This window comes from Camelus dromedarius, chromosome 7 (assembly GCF_036321535.1).
Source record: "Camelus dromedarius isolate mCamDro1 chromosome 7, mCamDro1.pat, whole genome shotgun sequence".
In the NCBI taxonomy this organism is placed as follows: Eukaryota; Metazoa; Chordata; class Mammalia; order Artiodactyla; family Camelidae; genus Camelus; species Camelus dromedarius.
In genome coordinates this window covers 64,992,181-65,014,777 of record NC_087442.1, presented here as the reverse complement: position 1 = coordinate 65,014,777, position 22,597 = coordinate 64,992,181, and the positions used below count along the sequence as shown (strand labels likewise).

The following is a 22,597-nucleotide window of genomic DNA, read 5'->3' as shown; positions in this document are numbered from 1 at the left end:
TCCCCAAACTAGCACGAAGATAGTGGTGTCTTCAGGCGTGGCTGTATCTCTCCTGAACATCAGGCTCAGCCAGTTAGAGTCCAGAAATGAGCCCAATAAGGCATCTCTAGGTTCTAACTGTCAGAGCACAGTTGGCTGACCGTTAGCAATTATATTTGGAGGCCAGCAGTTCCTGTTCCAGCATATGTAGGAAGAATCCTCTAGATTCTGTTGTAAAGTATTTAACTTAGCACTTGTGAACAAGATGGTGGCAGAGTATCAGTCCCAGGTTCATTTCTTCTCACTCATTCTTAGCTTAGCTTGCTTGTGGCATGATTGGTCCTTGGAACCAGAAATCCCATCCTAGGGAAAAAATTCAGATGCATTCTTTCCAGGGAACTCCTCCTGGTTAGTAGCCTAAACTACAGCTTCTAAAATGAGAAACCTTAAAAAATATTTTAGTTTATTTCCCTATCTGGGTTTGTGTAGATACCAGATCACAGAATAGATAATGACGTGCAAAATAGCAGGAAATAAGGAAAGTACCCATTTCAACATAGAGAATTCTTTTGACAAATAATGCTTTTTATATAATTTAATTCTGAGGCCTTGATCATATTTTTCAAGTTATATCCACTCTTGTTTTTGATTATTTTTAATGATCTACAAATGTCTTCCAAATCATTTTGGTCTAAAACATTTTAAAATACTGAACAGTGTTTCAGAACTGGATGGACTTTTCATTTCACAAAATGGAACTCTCATAAATGCCTAGAATTTTACATAAGCTCTTCTGGTTTTTCCTTTAATGAAGATTAGACACCCTGTTTTCAAGACACAGTTCTTTTCTTGTATATTTTTTAGAGTCAATATAGTTTCTTTTTTTTAATTGGGTTATAGTCAGTTTACAATGTTGTGTCAATTTCTAGTGTAGAGCACAATTTTTCAGTTATAGATGAACATACATATATTCATTTTTATATTTTTTTCACTATGAGCTACTACAGGATCTTGTATATATATCCCTATGCTGTACAGTATAAACTTGTTTATCAATTCTATATATGCCTGTCAGTGTCTACAAATCTTGAACTCCCAGTCTGTCCCTTCCGACCCTCCTCCCCTCGGCAACCACAAGTTTGTATTCTATGTCTGTGTGAGTCTGTTTCTGTTTTATATTTAAGTTCATTTGTCTTTTTTTTTTTTTTTTTTTTTTTTAGATTCCACGTATGAGTGATATCATATGGTATTTTTCTTTCTCTTTCTGGCTTAGTTCACTTAGAATGACATTCTCCAGGGACATCCATGTTGCTGCAAATGGCATTATGTTGTCATTTTTTATGGCTCTATATTATTCCATTGTATAAATATACCATAAATTCTTTATCCAGTCATCTGTCGATGGACCCTTAGGCTGTTTCCATGTCTTGGCTGTTGTAAATAGTGCTGCTATGAACATTGGGGTGCAGGTGTCTTTTTGAAGTAGGGTTCCTTCTGGATATATGCCCAGGAGCAGGATTACTGGGGTCATATGGTAAGTCTATTTTTAGTCTTTTGAGGAATATCCACACTGTTTTCCATAGTGGCTGCACCAAACTGCATTCCCACCAGCAGTGTAGGAGGGTTCTCTTTTCTCCATACCCTCTCCAGGGTTAATCATTTGTGGACTTTTGAATGATGGCCATTCTGACTGGTGTGAAGTGATACCTCATTGTAGTTTTGATTTGCGTTTCTCTGATAATTAGTGATACTGAGCAGTTTTTCATGTGCCTATTGGTCATTCATATGTCTTCATTGGAGAATTGCTTGTTCAGGTCTTCTGCCCATTTTTTGGATTGGGTTATTTGTTTGTTTTCTCATTGAGGCATATGAGCTGTTTATTCTGGAAATCAAGCCTTTATCAGTTTCATCTTTTGCAAATATTTTCTACCATTCTGTAGGTTGTCATTTTAAGGCACAGTTCTCTTCTTGGCTTCTTCTTTGACATGAATCAAGTCACTTAACTTTCTATGTGTTTTGTTTCTTCATTTCTAAAATGAGGTTAATCATTTTGACCTGGTACATTGGGATTTTGCCCCACCCTGAAGAAAATACCCTGCGATCTATGGATGAAAGGACAGAGATGGAAGAAGTTATTCTACTTAAGAGAGGAAAAAGTAGATATGCTTGAGTAAATTCATTGCACACATGCGTTCTGCTTCATTGAAGGTGAACAGAGCCTGGGTACTGGAGTCAGAAACTGTTCACAGGCATGTTCTGACTACAAAGCAATAATATTGGGAGCGTTGCCGTTCAAAACACAGGGACTCACTGACTTGATCAATTTGTCTCTTTATTTACTTATTCACAGCTGAGTTCTACTTACAATGCTTGTGCCAAGCATTCTTGTTGACAGGTAGGGAAATAAAGATTGCTTAATTTGTGCTTTTAAAATGAACCTGAGAAGAAAATTAAATCTGAAATACTTCATAAATGCATTTAAGTAAGTATGTCTCCATAAGCCTTATTTAACTTATTGCTGAGAGAGAATAAAATGCATTGTGAAAGTTGGAAAAGATATGCGAGGACTACTTTTCCTTCTTTACCTTAACCTCTGTGTCAGTCCTTTATTGCATTGCTTTTGATCTGGGCAAACACCATGACAGGTAGCCTCTTTTCAGGACCTTGGAGACCATCTGCTCTGCCATTTCTTTTAAATTCCTCTTGTGAATACAAAGACATGAACTAGATGGGGGGATAATAGCTCAGTGGTAGAGCACTTGCTTAGCATGCACAAGGTCCTGGGTTCAATCCCCAGTACCTCCATTATTTAAAGAAAAAAGTGTGATTCAAAAAACAAAATAAATATTTTTGAAAATCATGAACTAGATGCCCCTATTTCCCTCTAGGAAATACTAGAAGTCTACTCTTTTACCTTCTTTCCTGTTTGGATTCCATTTTGGATAATATTAATACCCAAGGGCAAGATTCAAATAAAGTTTGTCAAAGAAAAGTCTGACAACAAATCATGCTTTAATCTAAAATTTGTAATTATCATAAATGGTGACATATAATGTTGGATTTAGAGAAATTACAAATATTTCCATTAATTAATTAATCAAGACAAGGGTGAGAATGTACCCAGTATGCTTCCCTTTTCTGTCCTCTCCTTTAGAAAAGGCTCTACCCACTGAGCTTGTAAAACTGTCCAGATGAAAACCAAACATTCTGTTTTCAATAAGAATGTGAGTCAAAGGTTCTTGATGTCTCCCCTTTGCCAGTTAAATCAAGGGATCCTTACTTATCCTATTCCTTTTTCAGCTCCTTAAATTCTGACCATTTCTTACCTGTGAAAGTGATCATAGCTCCTACTCATTGGGTATTTGCTGTACATCAGGTGCCGTGCTCCGTGTTTTTACCTTTCTCAACTCAAATAATAATCCCGAGAACTCTCGGAGGCAAATCCTGATAGGCTACCAGATTATAAGTGTAGCTGAAGCTAGGGAAGAGTAACTTTCTTAGAGTCGCAGAGCTAGTGAACGACTTAGACAAGACACAAACTCAGGTCTGACTGATTTCGGAATCTTTGTCTTAGCCTCTACATGGTGCTGTCTACCATCCAAACACTTCTGGAAACCAAACACTGTTTTACTCCCTGTATTGTTAGATACTACTCTGTCTTCCCTACTCCCCCTTGCAGTGAGCTTCGGCCTCTTACCTGCTGTAGCCCATTCACCTTGAGTTCCTACAGGTAAGCAATTGATTATTGAGCTTCTATATTTCTTTGTAAATATGTGAACTAGCAATTTTTTCTGAAATATATTTGTCTAGGGCTGTTCTCAGTAAGAGCTGACCAACTATATACCCTCACAGAAATTTAGTTTTTTCCCAAATGCTTTTCCTTTAAGCTGAGTAAGATTATTGATAATTATTGTATGTGCCATTACTTAAATAAATGAATTTTTATCAGAAAAGGAGAAGAAAAGGAGAAACTTGTGAAAACCCAAGCTGAATTATGAATTGAGGCTGGCAAAGTTTGACCTCTGGATTCTTGGAAGTCCTCCTTTTCTTTCCAGGATCAAACAATCCTCTTTTCTTTAGACAAATCAACTCTTAGAAGGGTCTTTTATAATAGGCATGATCACCTTGATATAACCTGTTTCAGAAATATGGTATTTGTGTTACTGGTGAATAGGTTCTTGTCTTATTGCAGAAAGAGTTCAGAGACAAGACATGGAAGTCCAGAAATTAAGGCAAGAATTTATTAGATGCACATTCCGTAGACAAAATGCGATCTGTCTCAGAAGACAGAGTGCCCCAGGCAATGGGATCATCTTAGAAAGTGAGAGTGGCCCTAGGGTGTGAGGGCCTAGTTTTATGGGCTTGGTAATTTTGTATGCTAACAAATAGGGAGATTATTACAGCTATGTGGGGGAAGGGGAGGTGATCCCCAGGAATTGGGTACCTTGCCCACTTTTTTGCCCTTTATGGTTGGCTTCAGAACTATCATGGTGCCAATGGGTGTGTCATTTAGCGTGCTACTGTATTACAATGAACCTATAATGAGGCTCAGTGTCTACTGGAAGTAGAATCTTCTGCCATCTTGGTTCTAACCAGTTTATGTCCTATCCTCAATGTCTGTGTCATTCTTTTAATGGTTGTGCCCTGCCACCTTCCCTCTTGTCTCATTTGCAATTAACATTTTCTTGCAAGTTTGTAGCAGGACATTGAAAACTCCTATTATAATTGTGGATTTAACTTTTTCTCCTTGTTGTTTTATCCATTTTTGCTTTGTGTATTTTGAAGCTCTATTATTAAATGCATAAACATTTAGGCTTACTTGTTATCTTGACTAATTTACTCCATTATTGTTATGAAATACCTTCTTATTCCTAGTCATGTATCTTTGCTCTAAAATCTATTTTATTTCTTAGTAATAAAGCCCCTCCATCTTTTTTTTTCTGACTGATGTTGATATGGTTATTTTTTTTTTTTACAACTTTTTCTTTTAACCCATTTTGTCTTTATTTTGAAGTTTCCTTTTGTAGTCAATATATAGTTGACCTTGCCTTTTTATTCTGTTTTCTGCCTTTTAATTTCAATGTTTAGGCCATTTACACTTAATTTGATTAATGATATGTTAAGATTTTGTTGTGATCTTGCTATTTGTTTTATAATTGTCCCATCCATTTTTATTTCCATTGTCCATTTTTTTGGGCTGAGTAAATTTAGTGATTTCCTTTTATCTTCTTTGTTGTCCTACTGGCTAAAACACTTTGTTTTGTTAATTAAATGGTTGCTGTAGGCTGTATACTACTTTTCTTCAACTTACCACAGTCTACCTTAATTGTTATTATACTATTTCCTATATAGAATAAGACCTTTCAACATTATATGTCATTTCTCCTCTCCTGGGCTTTAAGCTATCATTGTCAAACATTTTATTTATAAATGTGTTATAAAAGACAAAAAACATATACTTTTTTGTACAGCAGCCTCAATACATCTAAATAATGAGAAATATGTCTTATTGATCATGGTAGTTACTATCTCTGGTGTTCATTCTTTTGTGTAGACATATATTTCTGTCTGTTAATATTTTCCTTCTGCCCAATTATATTCTTTAACATTTCTTATCATGTGCATGTGCTGTTGTTGAATTCCTTCAGCTTTTAATGTATGAAATCATCTCCATTTCACCTTATTTTTAAAAGCTGTTTCTACTGGCTATAGAAGTTTATTTTGAAGAGTTTGAAATTTTCTTTCAGAAATTCAAAGCTTTTGCTCCATTATAGTCTGAATTGCTTGCTGCCAATGAGGATTCTTCTGCCATCCTGTTGTTTGTTCTTCTGTACAGAAATACGTTTTTTCTCTCTGGGTGTTTTTACAATTTCCACTTTTTTCCCTGATTTTGAAAAATTTGATTATATTGAGCCTTGGTGTAGTTGTCTTCATGTTTCTTGTGCTTGAGGTTTTGTGGGAGTGGTGGGGTGGTCTGTGAATTTAGAGTTTCAGAAACTATGGAATATTTTTCCCTATTATATTTGCAGATATTCTCTCCTCCTTCTTCAGGGACTCCAATCACACAATTTTTCACTGTCTTTTTTTCTACTTTTTGAACATATGGTATACAGTTATAACTGTCTTAATGCACTTCTCTGCCAATTCTAGCATCTGTGTGAGTTCTGCATTGGTTTTGATTGGTTGACTTCCTCATTTTTGGCTGTGTTTTCTAACTTCTTTGCATGCCTAAAAATCTTTGATTGGATGTTAGGTGTCATTAATTTTTCCTTGTTTATTGAATATTTTTGGTTTTTTTATAAATATTCTTGAATTTGGTTCGGAAATTCAGTTAAGTTACTTGAAACCAGATGTACTTTTATTTCTTGCTTTTCTCATGTTAGGCAAATGTAAAGTAGTGTTCGATCTATGGCTGATTATCCTCTACTGAAACAAAATACCTCTGAATTCTCTACTCAGTACCCCAGAAGCTTTCCCAGCTTTTTTTTTTATAAGAACAGGCACTATTTTTGGTTGTATGTGAATGCTAGGCATTGTTTCCTTTAGTTATTTCAGGTGTTTTTTTTCCTTGGCCTGGAATAATTTCCACGCGCGCATGCGCACACACACGCACGCGCGCGGGGACGCGCGCACACACACATGCACACACACACTGTTGATCAGTATGCTGAAAACCTTAGGGGATTATCCGCACATCTCTGAGGGTTTTTCTTTGTGTAATCTTGAGCACTAAGCATTGACCAAGCCAAGACTGTGACTCAATATGTTCTTCCAGTTCTATGTGTTCCTTAAAAGTATTCTAGCCTTGCTGACTTCCTCATCACAGCATTTCTCCATCCCCACCCGTTCAATCTATCTCATCTTTTCCTCTATGCTTCCAAAACATCTTGTGTCCACTCCTGTTAAGAAACTCAACACTATCTTGTAAAATACCTGTTCATTTGTCTGTCTCCCTTGAAGGAAAAATAGTTGATTTGTACATTGCTATATCCCCATTACATACTAGGACTTAACAGCATTTGCTGTTGGATGAATGGGACGGAATTCTCAATCGTTTCAGTAACTCCAAGATAGAAGTGCTTTCCTGGAATCTGGGAGGCCAGTGAAAGAAACAGGTATACCAGGAAGTCTCAAACAAGATTCCAATAATGAGTCAAGTATCAAATGCTGTGAGTTAATGAATCAATTTCCTGTTCTAGGCTATTCACACTTATATACTTGTAGTATCAAATATTAAATAAATATAATATAGAGCATTTCATGTTTGGTAGTAACTGAGAGTTTAAAAAAAAAATCCCTCTCCTCATATCAAAGTAGCCATCCTCTGTTTGACACAGTTGAACTGCATTCTTTGTGGGCTCTTAAATTATGTTGGACAATTTCCAGAAGGTCTTTGCTCTTAAGATAAGTCTTCACCCCAAGAGCTAGATTATTATGCACCAGGGAGCTGAGGAAGTATGTGGAGGGTGATAAGTAGAAATGGGGATTGTATAAGCCTCTCTGTCTTCTGAGCAAGGCTAACCTTGAAGGCTTAGACCCTGTGCTGTATCCGCTCTTGAGAATTGTTGAAGCTTGTTTTTTTCTGATAAAATATGGGCCATATTTTAATTTTTTTGAAATCTGTTTTTTAAAAGGCTCTGAAGCATCTGTCTGTAACTGAATTCATGTTGACTCCACTGTTCTCCCTGTGGCTGTTCCTAGTTCTGTGAAACTCTTGTTCTTTGTGCTCAGACTATTCTCTCTCTGAAAAAATATGCTGCCTTCTTCTTTAAATACTTAGCCTAGAAGCAGTTATCTGGCTACCATCTCCTGTGAGCGTGTTTCCTTTCAAGAAGGAAGCTAATGATCATTAAAGGTCTTGGCCCTTGTTCTCTGGGTAGAAAATAGTCTACTACAATGTTGTGACCTCATTTGGTGGCTGTGTAGTTTTTGCCATTCCTGGAAAATAGCTTTTTATACTTCATGTGGGAAATAAAAACAAATTAAATGGACACAGATTTCAGGCAGTTTAAAAATCACTTTATACGGGTTAAGAGAGGCTAGTCTTCAACTATACTCTTTATTCAGGATTAAGCCCCAACCTTCAAGATGCTCATTTGATTGTGGCTGTTTCTCAATGTGTTCAATATCATTAGGTGTACTTAGTGACAGGTTCTGAAGGAAAAATCCAAACAGATAATGAGGAGCACCCCATCTTCATGTAAGCCAATTGTTCTAGAGAGAAGATTAATTAAAAGAAGTGGTAGCTTAGTTTAACCTGAGCCAGGCCAAGCCTCCTTATCCTGAGTTTAAATCCCTGCTGCATTTTTAGACCCCCAGATACAATATAGAATTCTGCATTGACTAAATATCTCCGCTATGAAAATGAGTTGAAAATTACTTTTGGAGCTTTGAACTAAAGCTTTCACAATAACAGATGTTCTTTACTGAAACAAGCTCATTTCAACCAGTGTGTTTAATCATACCAATATTCATGAATTAGAGTAAGTATGTTTTCAGTCATACACATACATACATATATTCCTTTTCACATTCTTTTCCATTACAGGTTACTACTATACTTCAATTGAAAATAAATTTTAAAAAGAGTAGGTATGTTTTACAGTGAGAGGGCTGGGGATAGTGGTAGAGGAAAGTGCATCCTATAACTTCCTCTCCCCTTATACCCATTCATATGTCACACATTTTCCCCTTTTTATGTTTCACAGACACACACATGATGGGAGTTATGCAGCCAGGGCAGTCCTGGTAAGGACTGGAGTCCAACTTTGCAGCACATTTCTGTAGCAGTTGTGACAAGCTTTGATTAATAACCCAGTTGACAACTAAATTTATCTTGTAGCAGAGAATAGGATTGATGGAGAAGATGCTTCGACTCTCCCTATCCAGAAAGTCACCTCTACAATGGGGACAAAGTTTAATAAGGAAGTTTGTGGATGGAAAAAATATATATGACTTATTCATAGTCACCGTTCTGTTTTTCTTTGTCCACAGAGACTGAAAGAATTAAAGCAACGGGAATTTGCTCGAAATGTATCTTCCAAGTCTTGGAAAGATGAAAAGAAACAAGAAAAAGCACTTAAGCGACTTCATCAACTGGCTGAGTTAAGGCAACAGTCTGAATGGTAAGAATTAGAGGTGCCTCAGGTGGTTCAAAACTCCCTCCAACTTCTGGGGAAATTTCAGTAATAAATTTATTTGGTTCACTGTAATAATGTAAACAAATTGTAATTAACAGATATATCTTAAGGCAAATGTTCCTAATAATTAAAGATTGGTAAATTAATTACTTTGACATCTGTTTTCCCCCCCCAATATTGTTAATTTACTATTTTCTTTGGTGAAGTGATCCAAGAATGATTCTAATATTTTAGCATTTATTCTATCCATTTGATTCATATGGAGATACATAGGTCTTTATTTTAAGTTTTGTAATAATAATTTTAAAAACCACAAATAACAATGCCTCTTTTTGAGGAGGAAATAAATCTTCTGTACATTCCTTTGTACACACCTGAATCTAGAATAAATGGTACTATCACTATCTGGATGACAAATAAGATGTAATTAATGCAGTTAAATTTACCACGCAGTGCAATTAAATTGATAATTATAACAAGCATTGCACTAATACATTCTTGTCGCTGAAAAATGGCAGTTTTATATAAACTTGGAACTGCTGAATGTTTCAAAGTGAGGAGATTGTTACCTGGAACTCAATTAAGTTTGCAGACTGTGATTTGTGTTCATACGAATCATAATGTAGAACACTAATGTAGCTAATTAATGTCGTTGACAGCAACCTGGTGAATTGTGAAATTTTTTGCTCTATACCAGAATTTAAGCCCCAATTGTTTAAATGAAAAACAGTATACAATAAGATTGGGAGTGAATGACTCAATGATAGTAGCATAAAATGTTAGACCTCATATTTACTCTTAAGAAAATATTTATTTTTTAGGATCAATTATGAGTAAAAGCATAGTTAGTGTTCAGCTTGCAAATATTCATATATTTGTACCATTATCTTAGAATAATTTAATTAGCTTATAAAAAGACAAAAAATAATCATATTAAAAATAAATGGGAAATTTGATATAAAGAGAAAAGGTTGGAAGACCATGTATCCAGAGGTGAGGTTTATTTCATTTATTTCTTTTTCTGTTTTTGTTTTTTTTTTTTTAATGAAAGTACTGGGGATTAAACCCAAGACCCCATGCATGCTAGGCATGACCTTTACCAATAAGCTATACTCCCACCCTCAGAGGTGAGGTTAATACAGAAATGCATGCTCTTATGTAGCATACAATCATAGAAACAGGCCACATATTTGGTACTGAGCTTTGTACCTGCCAGTACAATAAGGATCTTAAAATACATTTTTCAAACACATTGTCAATAAGGTATCAGACAGTTCTTGTCAAAACAGAACTGAGGAGGAAAAGTCTAATGGTTATTAGGGTAGCACACAGGAGAAAATGGACGGAGGATGCTCATTCCTGGCTGGTTAATTATGAGATGCAAAAAGTCAGATTATAAAAACAAGGTAAGCCTTAACACAGAAAGACACCCTTTAGATACATTCTCTATGGCCAAAAACAGAAAACCTGAGTAGCCTTAATACATATAACTTTGGTTCTTTTGTTACTATGAAAGTTATCACACTTCTGCATTTCTCCTCACCCATTCCATAGTTTCCTTTGGAAGAAATAGACAAAAGATCAGAGGAGCCTTGATGAGGATGCCAATGATGGGGATGATGCTTTTGTTTAAAAGCTCTATGTTTGTAGAGCTACCCATTAAGTGTTTTCCAAATTAAAAGAAATTAAAAGATATATTCTCTGGGGGTTGAGCCGCCCCTCTGGAATTCTTACTAACTAATCAGACACAGACCTCTCTAGGTCCTGATCTAATCGTATTTTCAGGGAAATGATAGGCAGGTATTCAGTTTTCCAGATTCAGAACTTGAAAGTAGGAAAATTATTTCATTCTTTTTCTATTACCCACCATCTGCCCTCCAGACAATTGTCCTCCCTGCTTAAGCAACTCATGGCCTAAGGGAAGTTACTTAATAGCATCATTAAATATTTTCATTTTGGCAGCTGAAATGACAAATGAAAAAAAAATCATGTTTAACTTATCCCCTGGATAACCTTTCTTTGTCCTTTATTCTCATAATAAGGGCTTCTGAGTAAGACGATACAGATAACAGGAAGCTTCTTCCATGACCCCCTGGAGGAGAGAGGTCAATTTACTGGTAGTCAGAATATTTGAATCAGATTGATAAAAAAAAATGATGACAGGAAATTATTAATGGATCTTATAAAGGGCAGTCAACTTTAGCCAGCTCTTGGGTAATTCAGCTTAACCTGGTTCCTCAGCAAAACCAATTATTTTACTGTGGGAGGGAAGAGATGTACTCTGTAAACTTCTACTATGTGTAAGTCTTAGTGTAGTGCATCTTGAGATGGACATTTTTTCAAATTTTAAAAATTTTGGGACCACTGATTCTGAGAATATGAACTTCCTTATATAAGAGCTGGATAATGTGGGCTGTTAGAAAATTGTATCATGTTTTTGATATGCTTTGATTCCCATTTGGAAAGTATACTTCTTGCACAAGAGAGAATTAAATTGAGTTACCACGAATTAGAATTTTTTTAGAACCATTGGAATGGACAATCCATTAATAAGAACTAAAAGGCTAACGAATGTCATTTTTTAATTATAAATAAAAATAATTAGGTAAAAAATACAGAAAGAAGCTAAAGAATGTCCTAGAGGAGGGAATGAAATCATAAATGAGGATATGACTGTAGAAAGTAAACCTTTAGTTACGTTATAAGGCATAAACTTGTGTTAACATAATAGAATTTAAAATACCACAAAGATAGAAAACTAGAATTTTCAAAAATAATAAAAAGAAATTAGATTTAAGATCGGGAAAATTAAAATTTATAAAACAAAGAGATAAAAAGTTTAAAGCATAAGCATGAGGTATAAAATATTAATAATGAGGATGAAATGTTAAACTTGTAAAAAAAAATCATAAATGTAGATTGAGTTGAAACATGTGAGCAAAAACTAAATACAAGAAGAGCAAAATGTATTATAGAAACCATAAGAGCAAAGAGGTTTGGAAATATTTGAAAGAATATGAAAGGTAGAAGCTTATACATATTAGGAAGATAAATGGTAAAATAAAACAGCAATACAGAAAAGAATATTTAGACTAACATAAATCAAAGCAAGAAAACGCACAAAATAGTGCCAGGATAATAAATGACAATGTTATTAAGGAAAAAAGTAGAGAGAACATAAAAATAATCAAATATCTGCCTCATAATGGAACCAGGAAGAGTAGAATGGTAATACACATACAACCAGACTTTTGAAATAGTTTTTGCTAAATTTGATGCAGATGATATCAGATTGATTGAAGTTCCTGGAGAAGGTAACTTAATACAGATGCATTGCTCCTTCTTACTCTACAAATATGGAAAAGAATCGCTTTGGCACTGAGGCAAAATTCAGTGCTGCAGAGGTTTCTGAACCTTATACTTTTATTCCCAGGCTGCAGGCACTTTTTTAAAAGACTGATAACTGTAGTAAACCTCTAGGCTTTCTATTTTCCTTTATTTTTGAAAGAAATATCTAGTAATCTGTACACCATCTTGGAGTGTTCCTCTCCTTTCCTTACATTAAATATGCCTAAATGCTCTCTCTAAAGAATATCAAAATGATTCAAAAGCAGAGATTATTGTGATGAGTAATAGGAAAGTTTTCACTAGGAAAGAGTAACAGTAAGAAACAGAATACACTTCAAAATTTTTTCTAAGTTTAATTTTCCACAAGATTCAAGGAAACAGGACAACTCTAAAGCTACAGGCATTATTCATGGAGAGAGGACAATCTAAAATTATTAAAGACTGGTGGCTAAAATTACTGTTTATAAATTAAAATCCATGAGGGTGTGGTAAACAGAATGGACCTTGTCAAAATTGAGTCAGTAAAATAGAAATTAAAAATGAAATTTTTTTCTGAGCTAGAACAAAAGACTGGAGATACTATAGTACTAAGATAAATGATAAGACTGTAAATGTATATTCAGGAGAGCAAATAAATTTAATATATAAATTTCAGGATAAGAAACTAGAACAGGAAAGAAGCAATAATCAGAGAAATCAGAGAAGAAAGTGTCTCTGAACTGAAGTTGAATTGAAAGTGCCCAGAAAAAATTAAGCAGAAGAAATCAATCTGTAACAATGGTCTGGTAAAATGTTATATATGTAATTATGTATTATATAAGTAAATTATCTTTTACATACACATAATTTACTGGATGTAATAAATATAACAAAGCATATAAATAAAAAGGAAAATTTATAAAATCATACAAATGCACAAGTAGATTTGTTTCAATATGAATACAAGGAGGCTAATTAAATATGTCTCTGTAATATTAAACATACAAAGACAGTGATGCAAAGCACATGAAATTTGATGGACAAAAGGAATATGGCATCAAAGTTCTGTGATAGTTGGCTGAATAGTTAGAAGTGAAGGCAGTTAAAAAAGAATTTCTCAGACCAAGGGCTCAGAAAGGATTACATATAATATATATATAATATATAAATATATATATTTTATTGAAGTATAGTCAATTTACAATGTTGTGTCAATTTCTGGTGTACAGCACAATGCTTCAGTCATACATTAACATACATGTATTCGTTTTCATATTCTTTTTCACAAGTTACTACAAGATATTGAATATAGTTCTGTGTGCTATACAGTATAAACTTCAGTATCTGTTTTATATATAGTAGTTAGTATCTGCAAATCGTGAACTCCCAATTTATCCCTTTCCACCCCCTTCCCTCCCTGGTAACCATAAGTTTGTTTTCTGTATCTGTGAGTCTGTTTCTGTTTTGTAAATAAATTCATTTGTCTTTTTTTTAGATTCCATGTATGAGTGATATCATATGGTATTTTTCTTTCTCTTTCTGGCTCACATCACTTAGAATGACATTCTCCAGGGACATCCATGTTTCTGCAAATGGCATTATTTTATTCTTTTTTATGGCTGCATACTATTCCATTGTATAAATATACAACTTCTTTATCTAATCCTCTGTCAGTGGACATCTGTCAACAGACATCTAGGTTGCTTCCATGTCTTGGCTATTGTACATAGTGCTGCAATGAGCATTGGGGTGCATGCATCTTTTTGAATTAAGGTTCCCTCTGGATATATGCCCAGGATTGAGATTGCTGGATTATATGGTAAGTGCATTTTTAGTCTTTTGAGGAATCTCTGTAGTGTTTTCCATAATGGCTGCACCAAACTAAATTCCCACCAGCAATGTAGGAGCGTTCCCTTTTATCCACACCCTGTCCAGAATTTATCATTTGTGGACTTTTTAATGATGGCATTCTGACTGATGTGAGGTAATACCTCATTGTAGTTTTAATTTGCATTTCTCTGATAATTAGCAGTATTGAGCATTTTTTCATGTGCCTCCCCATTAGAATTTAAGCTACATGTGGAAAAAAAATCAGTTGGTTTAGTATTATTTAACAAATGATATAAAAATCTAAAATAGAAAAAAGCAAACAAAAACACATCAAAGAATATGGACAAAAAAAAAGAAAGAAAAGAAAAGAAAGTCAGCTCAGAGCAAATGATCAGATAAATGATGTGATTTGTATCACCTTCCCTTCAATAAGGTTTGTTTTGTAGTAGGGATTTTATAGGTAGAAGATTAGAGATAATTTTAATCTAAAGAGTGTCCTCCCTTACATGTACTGCTGTTTCCAGTTTTCTGATTGAATTACTAATTAAGCTCAGCAGAATGAATAATCTTTAAAATCTGTTAAAAGATAAAACATATATGCGAAAAAGGCAGAAGGAAAATATTTTGGTGAGTAAGAAGCTAAAAGAAGATTTCAGACTAATCGGATTCTGAAGATTGAGACGGCTTGTGTGTATTACTCTATTATAATTAGTCTTATTAGTGACATGTCATAAATAAAGAACTAACCACCACTTCAAAGAGACACAAACAGGAAGGAGTTTTAAAACTGAGGAAACAAAACTTATAAAATGCTAGAACTTTAAACAAAAAAGCAAGTAAAAGATTATGTTTATACTTTGGAAGTGACTTTTAATTCCATTTAATTTCCTATTTAAATGAAGACACTGATTGGAAAACCCTTTACAAAAGAATGTTAAATCTATATTCTAAAGACTTAATAGGTTCTGAAGGATGTATTGTAATGTAAATACAATACTTTATTTTCTTTTGCAGCACTTGCATAAGATATTCACCTGCTATTGGTTTTTGTTAATCTCAAAAGAATCCACTTAAAGATGCATTTTAGAATAGCCACTGTAAAACATAAGTATACTGAGTTACATAAGCACAGTGAAATGGTTACATCACAGTAGACATGGTTCATAAATAGTAACAGAACCCATCATAGAAAAACTATGAAATGTTCACATATAGATAAGATTCCAAATCTGACATCTTAATCATTTAAATGTTTATTGTATTTACAGTATTTCTGGAAGTGGACCAGCATACAAAGCCCCCAGGATAGCCATAGAAAAGCAACTCCAGCAAGGAATTTTCCCCGTGAAGAATGGCAGAAAGATATCATGCATGAAGAGCGCACTTCTCCTTAAAGGAAAGAATCTCTCCAGAAGCATTTCCGATAAACAATGGTCCACCACTCCAAATCGACACCAGCTACAAACGGACAGACGTTATTTGTTTGGAAATCGGGTACCACAAACATCCTCAGATCTCAGCGGTGCAAATCACAGGACCGGAGTATCATTTTCTTTCTCCAAAAAAGTGCATCTGAAATTAGAATCTTCAGCATCAGTTTTCAGTGAGAACACAGAAGAAAGCCACGACTGTAACAAGTCGCCCATCTATAAAACAAAACAAACTGCAGAGAAGTGCACGTGCTGCAGGTTTGCAAATGAAGAGACACGCCTCTCTAAGGAAAAAGATAGAAACATCTCACCAAGCCATCTGGAAAGTGTTGTACACAATACCTTCACCATAAGCTCTCAGATTTTGCGGCACAAAAATGACTCTGTTGATGAAACACTAGAAGATTCGATTGACATTCATGCTTCATTCAATAAAGCTAACATTCGTCTTTCGGATGTGGATTTTACTCCTTCCAGCAGAACAAAAGAAATCAGAGATACATCGAAGAACACTTCAGAACACTGCATTAATCACTCATGCCAAGGAAATGTTTCCTCCAGCTTACTGAACATTTACAAGCACAGTAATGCCAGGATATTTGAATGTGTGGATGAGTTTCCATCACGAGAGCCAAGTGAACAAAGCAGTGCATTGCATCTGAATCGAAAAGAGAAGAGAGAAAAAGTATTAGATAAAACAGAAAGAGTTAGCAGAAGTGTACAAAGGCTTGTAAGAGAAGCGTGTCCGCATGATGTGAAGTCCAAACCACTGCCTTTTCTCCACGTCCAAAGCAAAGATGGCCACACCATTCTCCAATGGCCTACGGAACTGCTTCTCTTTACAAAAACAGAGCCCTGTATCTCTTATGGCTGCAACCCATTATATTTTGATTTTAAGCTTTCTCGAAACAGGAGTGATGGCGACGATCCGGAGGACTTCAGAACAGAATTGCTGAAAGAGTCCTCGGAAATGCCGACTATGCTAGAGAACCAAGTCTCAGGTTTAATCGAAGACCAACAAAAATTGATCCAAGAAGATAATAAGTCTCTGAAACCAAAGATGACACTAGCCAATCCAGATTGGGAAAATTTCCAGAGAAAATATAATTTGGGCTACAACAGTGCTGAGCCAGATATGAATGAAAATAATTTTAGTGCAAGCGATTTGGAAATGAAAAATCCTAAAGTGCCTGCTTACCTAGATCTCTCTCTAAAGAACTGTGTAAGAAACAGTAATGATAGTGATAAGGAACTTAAGGAACCTTCCAGGACCCATTTGCAAAGCTGCCAAAGGGTAACTCTAAACGATGCAAATGAGGGCCTATCTTGTTCTCCTTGTGTCTCTAGGACTAAAAAGCATACGCTGATTTCCAGTGATCTTCATTTAGATTTTGAAGATGAGAATCCGTCCACCTGGAATTCTAGCCCTTACCCTCTAAGGGGCCACAGTGACCATGAGAAGGACCTCGGCATAATTTTGAATAGTGACCGAATTGGCGTGACCAGCAGTGTTTCTGGTTGTGGAAGAGGAAATTACAAGAGAAGTTCCCCAAAGTTGTCTCTGAATAAACGTTCTAGCCCTTCAGACACATCCCCTGGCAGGACATCCAGCTTGAGAAGTACTTGTTCAAATCATAGGTCCGGTGGTCACGGCAGAGGGAATTTGCTCTGCTTTTGTAAAAGAGAATACAACTCAGTTGAAAGGCACAAAAGGAAACGTCGAAAGCACAGCTGTCTCTGCTTGTCTGATGAGCTGGCAACGAGCGAGTCCCCACAGTCTGAAACCCAAGGAGCTAGGAGCTGCGAATTGTGGGAATCAGTTAAAAATGAAAAAAAATCAAAACATGGATATGGTCACTGCAGAGAAAAATATAAACTGGGCAAAAATCAGCAGGGTCTAGGGCCACAATCCAAGAGAACCATCCACTGTGATTCCAGCGCACAGGTTTCCGGTGCTGGAAACAGTGAAAACCCACCTCATTGCCAGGCACCTCAGCACAGCAGATTGGGCTCTTACTCAAGAGAGAAAATGTCTCACTTAAATAAAGGTGAAAGAAGTCAACAGTCTTTGGACAGTCCTCTTGTTTGTGATCTGGGAAAAGTAAAGCCCATGCAGTGTGACTCCGGGAATCGCAGCCGTCTTCTAAGGAACTCCTCTAACCGCTCTTTAGAAACCACAGAGCTGAATGCTGTAGGAGGAGAGAGGACCGCCCTGACAGCCAAGAGCCTATTGGAAAGAGTACAAGCCAAGAAATGCCAGGAACGAGCAACTGATTTTGAGGTCTCTTCAGACTGTTGTAAAAATCAATCAGAGGCTCATTCACAAATCGAATGCACACTTCAGTTTACACCACCGGGCTGTACCAGACTAGCATTGCCTTTGTCTGAAAAAATACAGAACCCAAGAAGAAGAAGAAATGAAGAAGGCAGTGCAACACAAAGAACTATTGAGAAAGTCAGAGTTGAAAGTTCACAGACAAATAATTTCACTGTTTTAGCAGACACTGATTGTGATCGTTATCTTTCAAAAAGTATCATTCACATAGTAGCTGAGTCTCAGTCACCAAACATGAAAAAGAACCCAATGACAAAAGAACAATCAAAATGTTTAATTAGTGAGGTCCAACCTTTTATTCAAAGCTGTGACCCAGTATCAAATGATTTCCCTGGTGCTTTTCCATCGAATAGACATATTGGTGTTACTGATTCAACAGAGACCAAAGAGGACCAAATAAATCTAGACTTACACGATGTAAGCATGCATATGAATCATGTAGAGGGGAATATCAGCTCTTACTATGACAGAACTATGCAGAAGCATGACAAAGTAGCTGATGAATTAGAAGTGTGTCGTAAATCTCTCTCCCCACCTTTAATTCAACAGCCCATAACATTTTCTCCTGATGAAATGGATAAATACAAGCTCCTCCAGCTACAAGCCCAGCAGCACGTGCAGAAACAGCTCCTATCAAAGCATCTTCGAGTTTTGCCCGCTGCAGGGCCAACTGCCTTTTCTCCGGCTTCAGCTGTGCAGACAGTTCCAATTCACCAGCATGCGTCTATCACCACCATCCACCACACGTTCCTGCAGCGTTTTGTTTCTGCTTCCCTAAATTCCCATAGCAGTCACCTCCCTATAGCTCATCTACATCCTCTTTCGCAGCCACATTTTAATCCATTCCCATTTTCACCTCTGACGCCCACTATCATCCCTGCACACCCCACTTTCTTAGCGGGTCATCCCCTGCATTTAGTCACTGCTGCCCCCTTCCACCCATCTCACATAACTCTCCAGCCCTTGCCCCCTGCAGCGTTTATCCCCACCTTGTTTAGCCCTCACTTTAACCCAGCTACTGCTTCTATCATCCACTTGAATCCTTTAATTCAACCAGTGTTCCAAGGTCAAGATCTTCGCCATCATTCCTGCTCCAGTCAGATGCAACAGTTAAATGGAGTGAAAGAGGCCTTAAATGTGTCAGCTCACTTAAACTAATAGGTCGTAAAGCCCCTCTTGTGGATAAATAACACAAATTGTCGCTGCCTACAAAATGATATATCTCAAGTTGTCTGTCTGATTACTAGAAGATTTAAAAGAGTGGTGCCAATTCCAAATGTGACCAATAGAGAAATATGAACTGAATTGCGAATACTGAAATAGAAACATTTTAAGAATTTATTTTAATTTGTGAAAATAATAGGACAAATTTAAAGTAATTTTATGGAAAGGTAGAGGGAAACATGTTAAAGGTCTGTTTTAGATGAGTTCTCATATAATATAAAAATAGAAAACATTTAGACAGATCATTGATATCTCAAAGAAAATTAAATGGAACATAATACCCTATGTTTTAGGTGTTTGGTGAATGAATGAATGAATGAATGAATGAGTGAATGCACATTTGGTTTTATTTATCAGATAATAACAAAAGGTCAGTGAAACAAACTAATCATGTATTAAAATTGGTTCTTATGGTTAGCTGTTGACTAGTTTTCAATCAACATAAACTATATTTTCATAGGAAATATGAGACGGCAAGAAATTTTCTGACTAATTCAGAATGAAAACTACTCTTCAATGCAAAACAATCTTATGCAGATTGTATTGTTGAGTTTCTGTGAAAAATTGGTTTAATCTTCGTTTCACACACTTTTATGTCAAGAGAATTTTGTAATTGTAATAATCCCCAGTACCTGAAATTAAGAATGTTCAATTTTTGTATAAAAAATATAGAGAAGGTATCATTAGTATTTGATCATGCAAAATAAAAATAAAATATACTCAATGTTTTGAATATATTGGTCAAACTTCTAAATATTTCAGATACTAAAATACTAAATTTTCTTTATTCTGCTCAGAAATCTTACTGTGTTCAGCTAATATATGTATAACTGGAGAGGTAAAGTTTTGGAAGTGTCTTAAATTCTACATGACATTTATTGAAAAAAAGATCTTAAAAAGTATTTGGTGTAGTTTATTCAATTGTACTAGATATTTATAGAATACAGTGAATAATGATGGATATTATCGCCATTCATGTAATTTTTCAAATGATTTTAAACATTCGTTCAAAATACTTTTGGGTCCACAGAATTTGCATTTCTTGCATCTATATTTCTAAATGGCCCTCCAGTTAGGTTTATTATTTTATAATCTTGAAAGGAAAATTTGTGTGATTGCACATTCCCCATAAGCACAGGTTTCACAGAAGATCAAACTAAACAGAAATGGAGGCAATCAGTCATCATCACTGTGTGGATGATGATGCCAACTCATCTACCACTAGGAGAAGAGAAGGATGTCTTATTCAGCCTTGGATTCAAAGCGAAGAGAGCTAGACTTACTGAAGGCCTACCATGCATCAAGAGTCAGGCTGAACACTTGGCTGACATTACCTCATTGAATCTTCACAACTGAATTTTGAGGTCAGTATTATCATTCCTTTGTACAGATGGGGAAAATGAAGTTGAAAGGTAAAGTTCTTGACACTTGCAAGCAGTAGGACAGGACACCTTGGATGCTGGTGAGAGAGAGATGGAGGGAGAAAAAGAGAGAGAGAGAGAATAAAGTGAATTTAAATTTTTAACGTAAAGAAAAGACGTAGTTTCCTAGATAACACCATAAACTTGTGGGATGGAAATTTGACTGGGGTATGGCAGTGAGAAAGTCTTAACTTGTCTAAAAGGAATAGAAGAATAGAGAAAGGCATCAAATCACAAGAAATTCTATACTTACGTGGAACTCCATAAAGCTGATTGTAAAAGAACTTTGATAAATATTGAGTGAAATAAAAAAAGTGAAATAAATGGAGTATTTCTTATAAAAATAGATGAAAAATGTCCCAGCACATAAAAGGAAGAGTAACATGAATGACTATTTTCTAAAACGGATTACAAAGCTGACACAGACCCAAGACAGAGTAATTATGGGAACTCACTAGAAGTTGTATGAAAAAGATAGCACCTAATTAATTTTTGTAATTGTCTTGGTGACAATTTAATTTCTCAGAAGGTTAGAATAGAGAACCTCTACTGGGCACTTAATTTTAACTAACAAGGAAAGATTGATATGAATTGATGGCATGGAAATGACTATCTTGTATTATTAGTGATGAAAATGTTCACTGATACCACAAGATATACTACCTTGGACTATGGGAAAGCAGACTTCACCACTTAAATAAAAGATGACTTGTACTCCAGGGTAGGAAGTTATAAAAGTTGTAGAATCACATGAAAAAGCTACAATTACAAAAGATTCCAATGAGGCAGAAAAAATATACTCCTTTAAACAATCCAATATAAACCAAATGAGGAAAACATTCAGAGATTGTTTAAGTGCATATATTTATAACCAGAAGCACAATAGCCATGAATCAAAAATGAACAGAGATTAGCTTACTGCCTTTTTAATAATCACATTTACTGGGAAAATCAAAAGAAGTAGGCTTTTGCTGCTTCTTACTTCTAGGGAAGACGATTTAATAATAATCATTTTTAAAAAGTTATGTTTCCTAAATCTGATTGCATTTTGCTTTCCCTGTTAGGGAGAAAGTTCTTCAAAGTGGAAATTTTAGAACCAACATGGGTAAGAAATTTGAAATATACAGATAAAATTACTTCCTGGCCACTTCAGATAAATTTGAATCTTCACATTTAGAAGAATTTTACCATAGAATATTAAAATTGCCTGAAGGAGGCCTCAGGACACCAATTGGCCTTAAGAAAATATGCAGCATGGAAAAGAAGTTAGAACAAACATCTCTATTAATAAATATTTAATATTTAATATAGGTATTACTGATTTACAAGTTAGCATATTTACAGATAAAATTTTAAGCAGAATGTTTAATGAAAATGAAGAGACAATCACTGTTAACTATAGCAGGTATACTAAAAACAAATAATACAGAATAAAAGTGTTTTATTTCTCACTTATTCACTTTATTTTCTTTCTCATTCAACATATATTTATTAAGGGCCATGTGTTATGCATTAATCTACTGTTGTGGATATAATAGTAAGCAAAACTAACAAAAATTAATGCCATAATATAATTTAATTCTAAATGAGTCATGCAGACAAAAGCCAGAATAGACAAGTGAAATAATACTATGTCCGATGATGATAAATACTATTGAGAAAAATAAATAGGAAAAGTAAAGATGCTTGGATGGCAGTAGTGGCTAAAGTATAATTTTAAATAGGGTAGTCAGAGGAACCTTTGCTGTGAAAGTAACGTGAAGGAATTGAGGGAAGTGAGCATTCCAGGCTGGAAGACCAGCTTTCAACAACCTGTTGGGTGTGCTTGTGATGCTTAAGAAATAGTATGAGAACACTATGGCTCAGAGAGAAGGTTTCAGAGGGAGAACTACAGGAGATAAGGTCACAGAA

The 22,597-nt window shown here is 35.4% G+C and overlaps 1 protein-coding gene across 1 annotated transcript in view; it reads left to right on the top strand.

The window, feature by feature from the left end:
• Positions 1-19,894, top strand: part of ZNF804B (zinc finger protein 804B) — a 451,467-nt gene extending 431,573 nt beyond the window's left edge. The window contains exons 3-4 of the mRNA XM_010978012.3: positions 8,974-9,104; positions 15,545-19,894. Of these exons, the coding sequence (XP_010976314.2) occupies positions 8,974-9,104; positions 15,545-19,199 (3,786 nt within the window). The 3' untranslated portion in view covers positions 19,200-19,894. The remainder of the gene's footprint in view (positions 1-8,973; positions 9,105-15,544) is intronic.
• The last annotated feature ends 2,703 nt before the right edge of the window (positions 19,895-22,597 follow it).